Consider the following 17,754-nt stretch of genomic DNA (forward strand, 5'->3'; position numbering starts at 1 on the left):
TACGAATGAGGGTGCAAGTTCAGAGAATTCACTTCCCAAGGTCACAAAGCTCTACGCTCTCTCTTCAAAGCCGAGAGACAACGTAGCCACTAGGGTAAAATGCCAAAAAGTAGTCAGCCCACGATCGCGAACCGGCTCGCTGGAGCCATGGCCGGTGGACGGCTCGGTACGGCCAGTACCTTTCACATTGGGTTGCCAGCCGACTCCATTTCCTCTAAGCTCAAACCGGAAGTGTTCCTGTCGGCCGCGTTTTGAATGCGCTCGACCGGAAGTTTCTATCCGCGGCTTTGCTAGGATAGGGGAGCGGCGCCCGGGACTACAGCTGGGGTTCCAGGTGCAAGGCGCGGGGGTCCAAGGAAGCGTATGAGGCCGTTAGGAAGACCCACGAGGCGGGATACAGGTGGAACCCTGACCTGACTTGGAACACGCTCCTCTTCTCGGCTTGCCTCTTTATCCCGCCCTTACTTGGGTCTGGAGGGGCCCCGCCCCCTGACCCGAGCCTGGTCCATCCTTTGGCACTGACACTCTGACCCTTGACCTCGGGGCGCTCCCTCATCTCTCTGGCGCGATGGCTACGGGCGCGGATGTGCGGGACATTCTAGAACTCGGGGGTCCAGAGGGGGATGCAGCCTCTGGGACTATCAGCAAGAAAGACATTATCAACCCGGACAAGGTAGCAGGGGCACCTGAGAGCGCTGGGTAGCGGGAGTGAAGTAGAGGAGAGGGATGACAATGGAAGAAAGATGAGGAAAATGAGGGGGTGCTACACTCCTAGTAAAATGTGGGATAAAAGAAGGTGTGACATTTGCCGTGATAATGGGACACAGAATGTGTCACCCCTTTGATGAGATGTGGGGATGGAGGAGGTGGGAGATGGTGGGGACTAAGAGGGTGTGACACCTCCAAGAGATGAGAGGACCAGGAGAGTGGGCCCCTTGTGATAGACAGGGAGGACCGAGGCGGTGTGACATTCCGAGAGATGGTGGAAAAGTAAAATCTACTCTGACAGGTCAGGGCTCTACCCAGGTGAGGTGGGGGTGGGAAGGGGGATTACCTCAGCCTAGGGGTGCCCAGGTGAGTGGGTTTCTGTGCCTGGATAGGTGAGTTGGTGGGTATGTGAAGGCTCAACTGTGTGTCAGTAGGTGTTGGTTTGTTCATATCGGGGATTGAGCTGGCCTAAAGAATTTTCAGGAAGGGGGGTCTAGGCTGTGGTTCCTCTCCTGTGGTTTCCTCCCTCAGAAAAAGTCCAAGAAGTCCTCTGAGACACTGACCTTCAAAAGGCCGGAGGGCATGCACCGGGAGGTCTATGCACTGCTCTACTCTGACAAGAAGCAAGTATTTCTTGAATCCCGAGTACCCCAGGCTCTGGCCCCTGACCCACCTGCCATGTCCCTAACTCTTTGTTTTCTCTGCCCGTTCCCTCCCTGCCTGCCCTCCCCAGCCAGGGCTCCTGCTTGCTGAGAAGGATGCAAGAGGAGCTCAGATCCCTTACTCCAGGACATGACTTACTTGCTCTAGGGTAGATCAACTCCCTGGGTCCAAAGGCTCCCTATATCCCTTTCCGACTACAACCCCTCATTCTCTCAAACTCTGCTGCCAGGGATGCACCCCCGCTGTTACCCAGTGACACTGGCCAGGGCTACCGTACCGTAAAGGCCAAGTTGGGCTCCAAGAAAGTGAGGCCCTGGAAGTGGATGCCATTCACCAACCCAGCCCGTAAGGATGGAGCCATGTTCTTCCACTGGCGACGGGCAGCTGAGGAGGGCAAGGACTACCCCTTTGCCAGGTTCAATAAGGTGAGCCACCACCATCCAGACACAGGCAAGATTGCCTCCCCTCTCTGAGCCACTGTGAGAGCTCTCCAGTCTCTTGAGGGTTGACTCCAGAGGCTTGTGTCTCAATCATGGTTCCCTACTCAATCCTCATGGCAAATACATGCAAGGTGGGACTTGGTGGGTCTCCTTAGGCCAGTGGGATCCCGTCCTTCCCTGGGCCTGCTCTGGTTGTTGGTGGCGTCTTCTCTTGGCCTTTCAAGTGTTGTTGTCCTAGGTGCACCACTCTTCTCACTCTATACTTTCTCCCTAGTGTGTCTTATTTACCCTGTGGCTTGTTACCCTCTGTATACCAGTGACTCCAACTTAGTATCTGTAACCTGGAGCAACAGTTCCCACATATCCATTCATTTTCTTAATGTCTCTCACTGAATATTCCACAGGTACCTCAGATCAGCATACACAAAGAACTCATCATCTTCCGTCCACTCCCCACCCCCAAACTTGTTCCCCCTCTCAGTGAATGGCACCACTGTCCACCCAGTTGTCCACACCAGAAACTTGGGAATAATCCTTTGACTTAGCTTTCTCCCTAAGCTTTCACATTATTTCAATCATCAGCAGGACAAAGAAGGTAGAGGAAGACAGATAATAAACATGTAAGGAAATAAATTGGATTTTTTCAGGTTAAGAGTCATCAATAAAATGAAACCAGGATATGAATGGGATATGAAATGGGATAAAATAGTGAACTTTTAAGTAGGGGAGGCTTACTTTAGATAGGGTGGTTGGGGAGGGCCTCTTTGAGGAGGTGGCATTTGAACTAGACCTCAGAGATGTATGTAATTATTGAGCCCTGATGATCCTGTTTCCATGATAAATTACACATCTGCCTTGTTCTTCACCAATGCCAGCACCCTAATCCAAGGTGCATTATCTCTGGCCTAGATAACCGAGGCTCAGAGGGAGCAGGGCCTTACCCAGGCTCACCTGGCCAGCAAGAGGCAGAGCTTAGTTGGTTATGATTTGCTAGGCCATTGCTTAAACTACTATACGATGTGGCCTCATAGCCCCTGCATTCTGGAGCAGCCTACCTTAGAGCCTGAAAGTCCCACCTTCCTTCCCGTCAGCCCCATGTAGTCAACTGTGCGTAGACATCTCCTAGAGGGGTCATACGCTTCTCAGACTCAGCACATCAGTGTTTACACTCATTCTCTCCCTTGCCCCAAACCTGGTTTTCCTCCATCTCACCACCATCCTTAGTACCCTCAGGTCCAGTGCTACTGGTGCCCATTAAAGGTGCCGTCACTAATTAAGGGCTTGACAACCACTCGAGTGGGTGAGGAGGCAGTGTCTAGGCTGGCCAAGGAGAACAGCTGAGCTCCTGCACAGGCCCCCGTACCAGGACGCCACATCCTTCCATCCTTCCCACTCTCTCTTCTGACCATCTTCATAAATGGACCTGAATGGTCCTGCCTTGAATTCCAGCAATCTGTGGTGTTTAAGCTAAGACCATGTTGGAATTTTCTAGAAGGGGTTTTAGCATCTCCTACTTTTTCCCTGAGACATTTTTTCTCCCTTAAAGTATAAGAGCATGGATGTGGCTGCAGAAGCTACTGGGCTCCGATTACAGGGAGCTTTTCTTCCTGGGCCTTGCCTGGCTTGGGCAGAAGCCACACAGCACAGTCAGAGCCTGATTCTCAGTCTTCCTCTGTGACTGGCATCCCTGCTGCTCTTCCAATTGACACTCAGAAGGCCTGATGACACCTCCTGGAATCACCTGAGTTTCCCTCTGACTCTTGGTGCAAAATGTTCTCCTCCTGCTCTCATCAGGGGCCCTCTGGGATACAGGCTGCAGGCAAGCCTTAGCCTTCCTTTGCCTTCTGGAAAGCTAGTGTGCTGTGTGTGTAGTCCCTGCCCAAGTTCTTGGGCCTGGCCCACACTTCTGCACTGCAAGTTTCTAAAGGACATACCAGCAGTGATGGTGACGGCTGAAAGCTGGTAGCCTTTGTGGGGATGCCTGAGCATGTTTGTAGGCCATGGGGGAGGGGCCAGGAAAAAGAGGGAGAGGCTGGAGATGGAAGACTGAGAAGAGGTGAAGTGTCTGAGGCAGTGAGAGGGAAGGTTAGGCAATGCATTTTGAGGTGGAGACAAAATAATATTCATTTTGTATTCAGTTAATACTAATCCAGGCCAAGTCATGTCCTGGGCATTGGGGACACAAAAATGAACCACACGTCTGCCCTCAAGAAACTCTCCATATTGCTGGGGAGGGGTTTGGGGAGGCACAGGTAATTACAGTCTGGTGTGACACACGTATACTGGGAGGACCTGAGGGTCCCAGAAGCTTCGTAGTAGTTGATGCCTGGGTTGAGTCTTGAACTGATGATCTTAGGAAAGGAGTGCAATGGCCTTTCCAGGCAGAGGGGTGGCATGGGCAAAGGCATTAATAAAAAAGTCATGTGTGTGGGATGCTACCGGCATCTCAGTGTGGGAGATGAGCCCTGAGAGGTTGCAGGGGCCAGGTCAGGCAGGGCCTTGGAAACAGGCTTTGCCCTAACATTTCTGGGTAGCCTCTGACAGATTTGAAGCAGAGTAACGTCATCACATTTGGGTTTTAGAAAGATCACGGTGACCGTGGGGTGGAGAAAGAAGTTGGAGTAAAATGAACTAGTGCTCTTGCCCTCCAGTTCTGCCCCCTCAGGGGTCCTGCTCTCAGTGGCTCCCCAGCCACTCGGCTCCCGCCAGAAACATAGGCGTCATCTGTGACAGCACCTTCCCTCACCCTTCACGTCCAGTTGTCAAGTCCTTTGGTTTTTATCTCCTCAAGTCAAGTCTGTGCCTCTTCTCCATCTTCCACTGGTGCTGCTCTGGTTCAGGCCTCTTCACTTCTCACTTGGATTATTTCTAAAACCCACCAGCTAGTCTCTTGGTTTCGTTTTAACCTTTTCTCACTGCTGCCAGGGTGGTCTTTATAAGAGAGGAACACAACCACTTCAGTCTTCTCCTTAAAATCTCTCCCAGGTTATCTCCAGGTATTTAGCCATCTGCTCTGCTCCAAAGTTCACCTTTGGGGTCCCACAGAAGTGCTTACATTTGAGCTCCTCGTCTTAACCCAGGGGCAGGAGCATGTGACTGTTGACGAGGCTGTAGAGCTGCAAGGGTCTTGAAGTTGCTCCTGGAGTGAATCCACATGCACGGCACAGTCCCAAAGCTGCTAGGGCCTCTGGACTGTATTGGCTCCCATCACCCTCAGGATGAATTCCAGACTCCGAGGCAGCACACACCACGAGGCCCTGTCGGACCTGGCTTCTGCTGTCTTGCTAGGCTCTTTTCATGCCTTTCCCCATCTCATCCTTTACTGGTTTCCCCAACGTGTCCCTAATTGTCAAGCCCACACAGTGTGTTCACAGTGGTCCCTCTGCCTAGGATTCTCCTTACCAGTTCACTTCTACTCAATCTTCAGCCTGAACCAGGCTTCATTTACTTCTGAACAACCTTATCCCCAGGCTGGATTAGGTATCATTCATTACACCCCATCAAACTCGCGACACTGTGGTGAAATTAGTTATTTCTTTTGGCCAGACTGTGAACACTGAAAGGGTAAAGACCCCATCTGTCTTATGCAGTGTGGTAGCCCCAGCATAGATCTATCAGGCCTGTGGTATTTGTTGAATGAACGAACGAAGGAATGTCTTCCTTGCTTGGCTCTGAGCTACTTGAGAGCAGGATTGGCTACACTAAAAGGGATACTTAACCAAGCTGGGGAAATCAGGGAGTCTTCTCAGAGGAAATGATGCCTGAATGAGACCAAAAGCATGAGAAAGCATTATCTAGGTGGAAGGAATGTGGAGATGGGAAGGTATTTCAGGCAAGAACAAAGGCTGAGGGGGAGAGCTTGTTTTTTATAGAATTGTTCCAGAAACTGTTAGTCATATGGCTGGAACTTAGGGTCCATGAGGGGCAGTGGCTGCAGAGAGAGGCCGGGTCACTCATTTATGTCTTCCTTGATTGGTTCAGTAAACACTAAGACCTCTAGGGTGCCTGGCCCAGAGCTGAGCCCTGAAAGTAGGAAATGTACCATATGGCTCTTGCCCTTGAGGAGTTGGCAGATTATCTAGAAGATACTTGATCTTGGAGTAGTGGGGAGTCTTTGAGAGGTTTAATAAGGGATGGTTGGGTACATGATCAGATATATGTTCTAGAACAGTTCTCAAATTATTTGTGGTGAAGGATGTTTTCTTTTTAATTTCCAGTCTATCACAAACTGATAAAGATAGTAAAATCACAAAAAGAGAAAAAAAGTTTCTTATTAGATTCAGCAACACACGATTACTGTAAAATTGTTATAAAAGTTTCTAAATGCCTATTATTAATTTCTGTTCTTACCGCAGATTAGTGAAAACAGTTTGCAAGCCAGACAGCACTGGTCTGCAAACTGCACTTTAAGTAGCATTGTTCAGAGAGATCAAATCTTGGCTGCAGAGGTAAAGCTAGAAATTTAGTGAAGGGTAGAGGTCAAGTGTCAATATAGGACTTAAAGATGCCTCCCAGGTTTTTGGCTTGGGCAACTGGGTGGGTGATGGTGATGCTGCCTGAGATCTGGACTGGAGGAGACGTGGGTGGAGGGAGGGTGATGAGTTGGGTATTGAACATGGTAGGTTTGAGGCATATGTGGACCTCCAGTAGGAGATGTCCAAGGGACTGCTGGAAAACAGGTCTTAAGACCAGTTCAGTCAGTTGTCTTGTAGAAAACCTTCCCTGGCCCAGTCTAGTTTTGATTCCTTCCTTGGGTCCCTGACTGAAGGCCCCAGCTGGCGGCAGTGTGTTTGTCCCTGAAGAGGTCTGACCCTGGCCAGCTCAGGAAGAGCTGCAAGTCTCACTGTCACCACTGGGTGGCAGTAGTGCTTCAGACAAGAGTTGCATGGGCTCAGGGATCCTGGCTTTTTCCCAGGTTATCTCCAGGTAGCCATCTGCTCTACTCCAGAGTTGACCTTTGGGGTCCACAGAAGCACCTACATTTGAGTCTTTCACCTTAACCACGGGGACAGGAGCATGTGTCTGTTACCAAGGCTCTAGAGCCACAGGGGTCTTGAAGTTGCTCTTGGAGTGATCCAGAGGCAAGCCACGGTCCCAGAGCTGCCAGGGCCTCCAGTCAAACAGGTTCTTTCCTCGTAGGTTATCTCCACGCTGCTCCCTGCAGGGCCACAGGCAGGTGGTTTGCTTCTGTCCAGTGCAGGGATTGGCTTTAAACAGAAGGGCTGTGGTCGAAGGGGGCTAGAGCCCACTGGATATGACCCGATGTGAGCACGCCCCCACTGTGTCCCTTCTGTGCCTGTAGACTGTGCAGGTACCCGTGTATTCAGAGCAGGAGTACCAGCTCTATCTCCATGATGACGCCTGGACTAAGGCAGAGACTGACCACCTCTTTGACCTCAGCCGCCGCTTTGACCTGCGTTTTGTAGTTATCCATGACCGCTATGATCACCAGCAGTTCAAGGTAAGCTGATGTCATGTATCTGCATGTGTGCCCAACCCCCAGGCCTGGAAGGCCCACTACCTTATCATTCCTTCCATGTGCCTCTGCGTGTTCATCCCATTGCCACCCATGGCTTATGTCTTTATCTTTAGAAACGTTCTGTGGAGGACCTGAAGGAACGGTACTACCACATCTGTGCCAAGCTTGCCAATGTACGGGCTGTGCCAGGCACAGACCTTAAAATACCAGTATTTGATGCTGGGCATGAGCGACGGCGGAAGGAGCAGCTGGAGCGGCTCTATAACCGGACCCCTGAGCAGGTTAGCCTGAGCCCCACATACCTCTCCTCCATGCCTGAAAGCTCTTACCCATTGCCTCCACCCTCCATGCCCTCACCCCCAGCCCATTCCTGCATCCCACTGGCCATCCCCCTGCTCTCCACAGCCCTTCACCTCTCTGTGTGCCCTCACACACTGCTCAGCATCTCTCACTTTCCCAGGTGGCGGAGGAGGAGTACCTGCTACAGGAACTGCGTAAGATTGAGGCCCGGAAGAAGGAGCGGGAGAAGCGGAGTCAGGACCTGCAGAAGCTGATAACAGCAGCAGACACCACTGCAGAGCAGCGACGCACTGAGCGCAAGGCCCCCAAAAAGAAGCTACCCCAGAAGAAGGAGGCTGAGAAGCCGGTATGAGGCTAAGGCAGCCCAGGCAAAGGGTAGAGAGGTCACCTGGCACAGGGCCTCACCCTGATACTCAAGCCCCTAGTGGGGAGGACTCTGAGAGCAACGAGAGCTGGGGGTTCTGGGTGTGGTGGGACTGACAGCGGGCCCACTCCCTGTGACCTCTAGGCTGTTCCCGAGACTGCAGGCATCAAGTTTCCAGACTTCAAGTCCGCAGGTGTCACACTGCGGAGCCAGCGGGTACGTGAGACACCCCCTTTTTACGTGTTTAGGCCCTGCGTTCTGGATGCTTGGGATGCTGCAGGCTTGTGGGGCTGGAGCAGTAGGAGAGGTTGTACCATGTAGTGCTGGTAGAGTTGGCCTCACCAGGATCTCAGGGAGATGTGGCCAGACTGACGTCACAGCTTTCATTATATTCTACTCCTTGGCATTTCCTTGTCTGGCCCATAGCTGCCTCCAGGGGTTACCTTCTCTCTTCCCACAACCCCACTGCCTTTAGTCCCCTACATCTTAAGGTTCTTGGGGTTGGGGTGGGAGAGAGGACTTAGCTGCCTGGATCACTGCAGATGAAGCTGCCAAGCTCCGTGGGACAGAAGAAGATCAAGGCCCTGGAGCAGATGCTGCTGGAGCTTGGTGTGGGTAAGTGTGAGGGCTGGGCTCCACAGGATGTACCCACACAAGGCCGTGGGTAAACTCTGGGCAAGGGGAGGGGCAGTTCATGTTGCTGGCCTTCTGCCACACCTCAGCTCTGCTCATGTGCTGCCCACCCACCCACCTGCAGAGCTAAGCCCGACACCCACAGAGGAGCTGGTGCACATGTTCAATGAGCTTCGAAGTGACCTGGTGCTGCTCTACGAGCTCAAGCAGGCCTGTGCCAACTGCGAGTACGAGCTACAGATGCTGCGGCATCGTCACGAGGCACTGGCCCGGGCTGGCGTGATGGGGGGTCCCACCACGCCAGCATCGGGCCCAGCCCCGGCCTCTGCTGAACCAGCCGTGCCTGAACCTGGACCCGGCCCTGACCCTACCAAGGACACAATCATTGATGTGGTGGGCGCACCCCTCACACCCAATTCGGTAAGCATCTGGACAGGCCGGGAGAGCATGCACCGGCCTGCCTTTGAGCAGGCGCACACGCATATACCAGCTCTGCTCCCTCTAGTGCCTGCAACGGGAGTCGTCCCCTCCTTGGAGTTCTGAGACTGAGGGTCGGAGTGAGCTCACCAGTGGGCATCACCCTCCTTGAGAATGTTAAACACACGCACCAGGCCTTTATCAGGCCTTGGGGCCACTGACCTCAGCACCTTCTGTGTCTCCTCAGAGGAAGCGACGGGAATCGGCCTCCAGTTCATCTTCTGTGAAGAAAGCCAAGAAGCCGTAAGAGGCCACACAGGGTGTGGGTGCCGCTGTTGTGTAAATAGAGCTGCTGAGTTGTACTGGGCTGTTTCCTTTTCCTTTTCACCACTTCAGGTGCCCCTGGCTGGGAGGGGTGGGCCAGGAGGGGGATCACCACACCCTCTTTATGAGGCTGGCACTCGAGGTTTGCCGGCACTGAGACCCTTGGCAGCTCTCTTTATTGTTAGCTGCCGTCAAGTCGGCCCCCAACTCACGGCGGCCCCAGGCACAACAGGATCGAACTGTTGTGATCCACAGGGTTTTCACTGGCTGATTTTCAGAAGTAGATTGCTAAGCCTTTCTTCTTAGTCTGGAAGTGCCACTGAAACCTGTTCAGCATCACAGCAACACCCATACCTCCACTGCAGACAGGAGGTGGCTGTACATGAGGTACACTGCCTGGGAACTGAACTCAGGTCTCCCAGATGGCAGGCTCGAATTCTGCCAATGCCAATTTTGCCCAGACACTGATGGCTTTGTGCACACAGCAGTGGCCTCAGACACCAGCAGCTTTACACATTGCCTCGTGCTCAGTCTCCATACCCCCACTGCCTGGTACATATTTAGTGAGGGTCTCACAGGTGCTCCAGTGACTGCCAGTCACACGCTGATGGCCTTGTGCATAGGAGCGACCTGGGGCCTGCCATAACTGCACTCACATTCTTACAGTGTTGGGCACAGCAACAGCCTTGTATACATCAATGGCTTTGTACACACACTCAGGACCTCATTTCCCCGACTTTATTCAGTGGCACATTCACAGCGGGGATAGGGGTAGACACGAGGTGGGGCCTGATCTGTCCTGGAGCCCTGGGGGCACCACACACCATGCACTACGGATGGGAGGGGGCACAGGGGGACTTGGTGGCCCCAGCAGAAGCCTGTGTACCGGGGAGGAGGCAGTGAGTGCCTGGGTCCCCCTAGCCCAGGCCCACAATGGGAGGGGCTAATACTGGGCTGAGGTGGAGGGGCGGGGGTGGGAGGGGCACAAAGTATCTGCTCCAGAGGGGCCAAGTGGCCAAGCCCTTGCCTGGGGCTCAAGCCCACAGGGCATCTGGGGGACACCCTGGACGTAGAGCTGTGCCACTCTCCCTTTTCCCCTCTGTGAGGGAGAGGAGGGTTCTGGGCTGGGCCAAGCAGCTACCCTGTCCTGCCCCATCCCATCCTCAGCCAATCAGAATGGCTTTGACGTCTGCTTGAAGATGAAGCCTCGGTAGGCGAGTGTCTTCATGATGTTGGCAATGTTCTTGCAGTCGTCTAAAAAAAGGAAGAAAAACCATTTAGATGGGCCCTGCATCCTTCCCCTCCATGCCCACAGGTGCTATACAAGGGTAGGGGGTAGGAGGCAGGATCAGATTCTGGAGCCACAGGCTGGAGACAGGGGATCCTGACCCCTGGTGGCAGCACCTCCAGCTTCAGGTTGGGCTGGGTGATGCTGGGCTGGCAGGAAGCCTGGTCTCGATGCTTCTCAGTCCCATAATTCATGCTGGAAATTGGCCAGCGTGTCCCGCCCCGGCCCCAGTGGTGATGTATGGGCGCCGTCGCAGTAAGAAAAAGGCAGAGTAAATGTGTAATTTCTCCCTTGACGGCCCCCGGCCGCTGGGCGATCCTTCTTGTTGCCGCCGCGTGGGGACGGCTCGTCCGCCACACTCCGTCTTCCCGCCACCCGCCTTGATGTCTCCATTTCATTACTGTGCGGCCATTCATCACGCCCACGGCCAGGGTGACTTTGCCGGCACCTGCGTGTGTGTGGGAGATGTGGCCCTGCCCATAATCACTGGTGACAAGGCACAAAGCTGGGCACTTCTGGGCCAGGGCCCTGGGCACGAGTATGCAAATGGCAGCCTGCCTGGGTACCTGCTCCCCCTCACGACCCTGGCCATCAGCCCTCTACCAGACACACCTGTGTACATCTGCCCCAGCCCTGCCCTGTCCCACCCAGGTAGGTGCAGTGCTGGTCTTGATCACCTTTGGCCCTGTTTCCTCAGTACCTCAGGTTAAATGTCTGGGCATGCCACACCCTTTCACAAGTAGTTTCTCCAGTATTGGTGCCTATGAAAAACTCTATGCTCAAAACTATCTTAGGACCCTGGTGGCTGCAAAAACAGGCAGTCGAGCCTCAGTAACACAGACATGGGCCAGTTGGTTCCATCACCACCAGTAGGAGGTGCAGCTGCCCCAGAGCTTTTCCCATAAGCAAGCCTGGGACAAAAACTGCCCAACACCTGGGTTTTTCTGTTCCTGTGCCCAGAGTGGCCACGGATGCCCCATCCCCTCACCGGCCTCTCCTCCCACCTCCCATAGATGCTCCAGGGCCATAACCAGGGCCTCTGCCGCCACCAACCCTCATGGGATCGATACGGTGATTGCAGAAATATTGTACACTGATGTCATAATCAGGTGTGGGGGGGGACAGTAGGGTCAAGGTGGGGTCAGAAGGCCTCTACATCTGTTAAGGACCAACCCCTTCCACTGAGCCCCCACCTCCACGACCCACCATAGATAGAAAAGGGCTGAGGAAGTGGGAAGAGTCTGGTCAGCCCAGGGGCCCATGTCACTAGCCAAACACCAGCTCTGCCAGCCCTGCATAGGGCAGGCAAGGTTTCCAGGTGAGGCCAGGGATAGGTCAGGCAGGCTCCTGTTTTGCAGAGCTCAGCATGAATGCACCTATGGTGGATGTGGGCATGGAGAGGTGACCCAGGACCCGGTCAGGGACACCTTGCTCCCCTAAGGACTCAGAAGCCGTGAGAGCTGGTCTAAGGCAGAACAGTGGGAAGACAGATGGGTGGGTAGCGGCGGCCATGGCAACTCCAGACGTGACCCATCCCAGTGGTTTATGGGCCGGACACGCGCCCCGCTCAGCTGAGACCTCGTCATTTGTCTCCCTTAGTGTGTATGCCTGTGCTGTGGGGGCAGAGGGTGGAGGGGGGCTGCAACAGGCGGAGCTAGACAGCTGACAGGAAGGGGAATGGGACAGGAAGAGCTGTGCAGGAGGGGGGCAGGGGTGGGATGTGATAGGAAGGGCCCTGGGAGGGAAAAGGGGCTATGATGGGGCCTGGGAGCTGTGACCAGGGGAGGGGCTATAAGAGGGTGATTGTTTTCCCTAAGAAGTCTGGCCCTGTCAGGGCACCTCCAATCCTTCCTGTCTCCTGCACTCTGGGGACCCTGGCTGCTGTGCATATTAAGAATAAGTCCCCTCGTTATCTGCAATTACCCAGCGGCCACACACCTCATTTCTTCCAGCAGAAAAGAAAATTAGTTTTCTATTGACTTCATCTGGCTCCTCCCTCACTGCTGGACAAATCACTCAATCTACCTCCCACTGCCCAAGTGAATGTGCCCAGCCCCTCTCCTCAGGCCACCATCCATCCAGTGGGCAAGCACTGACCTCCCACCTGTGCTGGCCCTGTGCTGAGAGGGCCCATATGTCCCAGTTGTCCTTGACTTCTCCCAACTGTACACACTGGATGACTTCAAACAAATCCTCAGCTTCAGCTACCACTGAAGACTGCTGTCTTTCCTGAGGTCCATACTACATATCGAAATGCCTCCAGGACATCTCCAGAGTTACATACAAACTCAATATGTCCAATACTGAACTAATTTTCTCCCCCAAACTTCTCACCCCTGTGTTCTTCATCCCGGTGAATAGCACTCAAAATGCCCAGACAAGAAACCTGAAAGCCTTGCTTGGCACAGTGCCTCTCCCACACTCCAAAAATCCAATAAATTATGCAGTCCTGTTGATTTCATCTCCTTATTCTCTATCTACTTCTGTTCATTCCAGCAGCTGCCCCCCAACCCCCACCCCAGTCCAGACTCCAATCTCTAGCCTGGATTACTACAGCAGCAGCGTGTCTTCTGTCTTTCTCCCTCTAATCCATTCTCCTGTAGCCAAAGTTATCTTTTCTTAGACAAATCTGATCATGTCCTTCCCTCTTTAAACCCCTTCGGTGGCTCCCTTTGCCCTCAGTTTAAAGTCTATACTCATATGACTTAAAGGCCCTGCAAAAAACTAATCCCTGCTCTCTCTGGTCTACCTTCGGCACCCTCTATCCCCAACCCCTATACTCCAACCTTATGGAACCACTTATTGTACTGTTTTCTGAAGATGACTAAGTGGTTAGGAGCATGAGCTTTATCTTTATCCTGTCTTTATTTTCACCTACTAGCTGTGTGGACTGTGGCAAGTGCTTCGCTTCTCTAAACTTAGGTTCCCCAACTAGGGATGAAAATGGATGCTACCTCAGTACTACTGGAAGATTAAATAAAGTGACAGTGCTCCCACATGTCTCTCACTTGCTGTTCTTTGTGCCGGAATCCCTTTGCTCCTGTGCCCGAAGAGAAGGCAAGAATGTTAGTTTTCTGGATGACCCGATGGTGAGAAAGTGTTTATACCACAGAATCTGTGGAGCATGTGACAGATAGGGGCCAGTACACCTGATGAAGCCACCTGTCATTCACTTCACAAACTGACTATTGGTCCTCACTGTTTACTGAGGATTCTGGAGTCTGACTCGTTGCAGCTAGTCTACTATGAAGAAGAGACCTAGAGGTGGGAACTTGCTCCAGTTCATCTAGCAGGTCAGTGGTGTGCGGGGGGGGGGGGGGGCATTTGCCCCTGGGCCCAAGTCCAAAGGGGCACATAAGAGGCCGGCCAGTGAGTCACCCCCACCCCCGTCAATGAGGCCAGCAGGGTTGGGGCAAGGGGATGCAAACTTCGGGTTAGCAGCTCCATCTTCTGGCACCTCTCACTGAACTCAAGTGAGGCCAGCCTGAAGCTGCCATGGGTAGAGAATTGGGGGGGGGGGGCACAGCCTTGTGCCCACAATGGAGGCCTACATGAGGGCTTTCTCACCTTTTCCGAATTCTAGAAGGCTAACCTGTTTTTATGTTCCTGCAGGGTCATGAACTTGTAAGATGACCCTCTTCTCTCTTCTTTCGGCTTTAGTGTTCTTAAAGACATAGTAGGAAGGAAGCAGCTGCATAAATGCCTCAGAGAGGAGGTGAATGGGCTAGCACCTAACAAGGAAGGCTAAGCTCATTAGTTGGGCCCAAGGGTAGTCAAATATCTGCTTGGTGAAAGAGCTGCTACTGGAAGGGTGGCTCAGATCTCTTAGGACACCCAGTAAAAGCTCAAACAACCTGAGACTGACATGCCCAGAGAGCAGCATTTGGCTAGGATTTAAGGGGTAGAAGGTAGGAAGCAGGGCCTGGGGCAAGAAGACTCTTGGAGGGCCATGCATTCATGTACTCATTCATTCAGCAAACATACTGCCACTTCTGTGTGCCAGGTGCACACAGGCAATGCCAGGTCACAGGGGTGTACAAGACTATGCTTCCATACCCTCCAGGAGCCCACCTCTAAGTGGCACAGTGTGAGCAGTGCTGGAAGCAGAGCAGTCACAGAAAAGTCACCCAGTTGAGGTGAAAGAGAATGTGTTCTCAGTGTAATGAACAGTATTTGTAGATTCTGGGCATGAGATGTAGAGTGTCCAAAAAAGTAAAAATAATTAAGCTTAGCAGATGGGTTGGGGGATGGCAAGAGATGAAGCTGACAAAGTCAGCAGTGACTGGCTAGCAGAAGCTCTCAAGAGCCCAGAATCCTAAGCTGAGGAGTTTCAGATTTTATTATTCTGAGAAAGATGATGGAGACAGTAAAATGCTTAAGGAGGCAAATGACAGGACCAGATCTGCATTTTAGAATTATCTCCTGGGATGTGAAGATAGGATTGGAGGGGGTTACACCTGAAGACAGAGGACCACTTAGCAGACTACACTATGGTCCAGGCCAGAAATGATGGTGGCTCAGAACTAGGTCAGCGGCAGTGGAGATGGCAGTAGAGATAAACGGTCCATGTGGAGAAGTGGATGGAGGCAAGAGAGTTTTTAGGAAATAGAATGAACAAGCCTTAATGAGAGGGTATGGGAGGGGAGGGCTGAGTCTAGGATCTTAGTGCCACTCACTGAGATAAGGCATAGCAGAGAAGATGCAGGTTTGGGGAAGTGATGAACTTAGCTCTGACATACTAAGTTTGAGATTCCTATGGGACATCTAAATTTATCAGGCATTTCCTTTATAGCTTCTAGGTTTTATGTCTGGCTTAAGAAGGTCTTCCCCATTCCAATGTTATAAATAAAAAACTATTCTAATATTTTTTATAGTTTTTGTATTTAACTTTTTCATCTGTTTGGAATTTATTTTTTTTTTGTTTGTTTTTTGTGAAATAGAACATCTAGCTCTATTTTTTCCCTAATGGATAGCCAACTGTCCTATCACCAGTGACTGAAGTGTCCACATCTTAATATGTAAGATTCTATAATATACAAAATATATTAAAAAAATTCTATAATATATAAAATTTCCATACATGGGTCTGATGGAGCCAGGAAAGAGAATGAACATGAAATGATCAAAGAGACAAATCAGACTGGAGAAACAGGAGGGGCAGCAGGGTGGCCAACCACTGATGTTATGGGCCTATGGGGCACTGTGGCCTAAGGAAGATTCAGACACATCTTGTGGCCTGCTGAAGTCTCTGCAGGCCTTCTGCCTCAAAAGCTTAGCTTGGTAACATACCTTATTAGGGACCAGGACCAGAACAAGGACCAGCAAAGATGCTGGCGGGGGGGGGGGAGGGGCGGGGGGGGATAGGAGCAACACAAGGAACAGGTACCATGGTAAGAATGAGACAACAAGAACCCTAGGTATGTCGACATTCTAGAGCCTCATTTTGTCGCCCCATCTTTCTGTCTTCCTGTCTGGACATCCTGGCCAGTGGGTCATCCTGGGCTTGCCTGACACAGGATTGCCAGATTAAGTGGGACATTCTTACACTAAAATATTGTTTGCTGTTTACCTGAAATTCAAATATGCCTTGGTACCCTATATTTTTATTTGCTAAATCTGACAACCCTGTGCTGGGGGCCAGCATCCTAAGCTACACTGGGTGTAGTTCAGAGTAGAACAGCAAGTGGTAGCACAGAAGGAAGACAAGCGGCCAAAGCGGTGAATTTAGGACCGAACCAGCAGAGGGCCCCTGTATATCCTCAGATTCCGGGTTCCAATCCAAATCTACCACTTAATAACTGTGAACTTGAGCCAGTTACTGAACTTTATTTAATCTCTCTGTGCTTCACTTTCTTCTTCTCTAAAATGGGAATAATAATAATTATAGCAACTACTGCCCTCAAAGGGTTGTTTAAAAGATGAAATGAGTTTTTATTGGTGAAGTGCTTCAAACAGTGTCTGGGTTAGTATTATCATACCTGATAAAAACAATATCCTGATATTCCCCAACCTCTGTTCCTTGTCCCAGACATGGCCCACACAGTCCCCTGGACTGCCAGACACAGCCCCTTTGGCCCACACAACACACCCCAGACACAGGCTCCCTCTCCCCACAGACACTGTTCCCTTAGCTTCCTACCGCCCCCTCCCCCGACAGGGTCCTTATAGCCTCCAAAGTGACCCCTTCTTTCAGCCCCTCCCCTCGTCCCCCTCCACCCCACTGAGGTGCCTGGAGGTGCCACAGGGCTGATGGTGAAGGATGATGGCGGTTCCACAATAAGGGGAAAAGGCAATTTCATCTTGATTAGCAGGCGATTTCTCTCTCCATAATAAGCGTGCTCCAAATAATTAGCGTGTTTTACGTAATAATGAAATTACGGAAATGCAGTCCACTTATTCAAACAACTCACCATTACCATATTTTTAAATATTAGACTTAATTAGAGTTTATCACTTCAGAGAAGTATGCGGACCGAAGATGTTTTTAAAAAAATCCTCATAAAGTGTTTATTAAGCGCTGGTAAAGCTGAGATAATGATGTGTTTGGAAATTAAGGCAATCAAACACTTACCGCTGCTCCTGGAGGCCGGGCATGGAAATGAGGCCATTACACGCCCATTACCCACCAGCTCACAGCCACTTGAGGGGAGGGAGGATGTGCCTGGCCGAGAGGGCATGGTGCCCAGAAATGCCTGTGCCAGCAGCCCAGAACAACCTGACCAGTCAGCACAGCATGAAGCCCCTTGTGTCACATCATATTTTGGCCACCAGGAGTCCAACCCAGACTTGGCCAGCAAATGACTAGATCAGTCCCAAATGCCAAAGAAGACACCCAAGACCAAGCCTGATCCAGACTCCCATGCTTGGCAGGACATGTCAATTTCATTCAAACCCCAGTGAAAAGTGGAGAGAGAAGCCCAGGTCTGGTAGCCAGAGGGTCAGTGGAAGAGGCTGAGGGTGAATCCCACCTGCTGGCTCAGGTCACTGCTGAGAAGACCCAGGTCAGGTGACCACTCCCAACTCTGGGCCACTCAGGAAGGGTAGCTAGAGTTTTGGGGACCAGTATGGGAAGAAGCTAGGGAATTGAGCTGAGAGCCAAGGAAGCAGAAGAGCCAGGGGCCAGACTCAGGACAGACCT

The 17,754-nt window shown here is 51.9% G+C and overlaps 2 protein-coding genes across 7 annotated transcripts in view; one reads left to right on the forward strand and one right to left on the reverse strand.

Moving 5' to 3' along the window:
- The first annotated feature begins 271 nt into the window (after window positions 1–271).
- On the forward strand, window positions 272–9,366 carry DMAP1 (DNA methyltransferase 1 associated protein 1). Of its 2 annotated transcripts, XM_049879071.1 has the most exons (10): window positions 272–673; window positions 1,240–1,331; window positions 1,601–1,796; window positions 7,114–7,272; window positions 7,404–7,571; window positions 7,751–7,936; window positions 8,099–8,170; window positions 8,497–8,569; window positions 8,712–9,007; window positions 9,252–9,366. In XM_049879071.1, exons 1-10 carry the CDS (start codon window positions 569–571, stop codon window positions 9,309–9,311), a joined length of 1,407 nt encoding a protein of 468 aa, XP_049735028.1. In that variant the 5' UTR covers window positions 272–568; the 3' UTR covers window positions 9,312–9,366. The 2 variants fall into 2 exon arrangements, with proteins under 2 accessions (XP_049735028.1, XP_049735027.1); XM_049879070.1 differs by lacking the exon at window positions 9,252–9,366 and having other exon boundaries at window positions 8,712–9,221.
- A 50-nt stretch (window positions 9,367–9,416) lies between these two features.
- The window catches only part of ERI3 (ERI1 exoribonuclease family member 3), a 151,210-nt gene continuing 142,872 nt past the window's right edge, over window positions 9,417–17,754 (reverse strand). For all 5 annotated transcript variants that reach the window (XM_049879075.1, XM_049879073.1, XM_049879074.1 and 2 more), the window contains one exon: window positions 9,417–10,582. In XM_049879075.1, the coding sequence (XP_049735032.1) occupies window positions 10,500–10,582 (83 nt within the window). In that variant the 3' untranslated portion in view covers window positions 9,417–10,499. The remainder of the gene's footprint in view (window positions 10,583–17,754) is intronic.

The sequence above is a fragment of the Elephas maximus genome, chromosome 3, assembly GCF_024166365.1.
Source record: "Elephas maximus indicus isolate mEleMax1 chromosome 3, mEleMax1 primary haplotype, whole genome shotgun sequence".
Classification (NCBI taxonomy): domain Eukaryota; kingdom Metazoa; phylum Chordata; class Mammalia; order Proboscidea; family Elephantidae; genus Elephas; species Elephas maximus.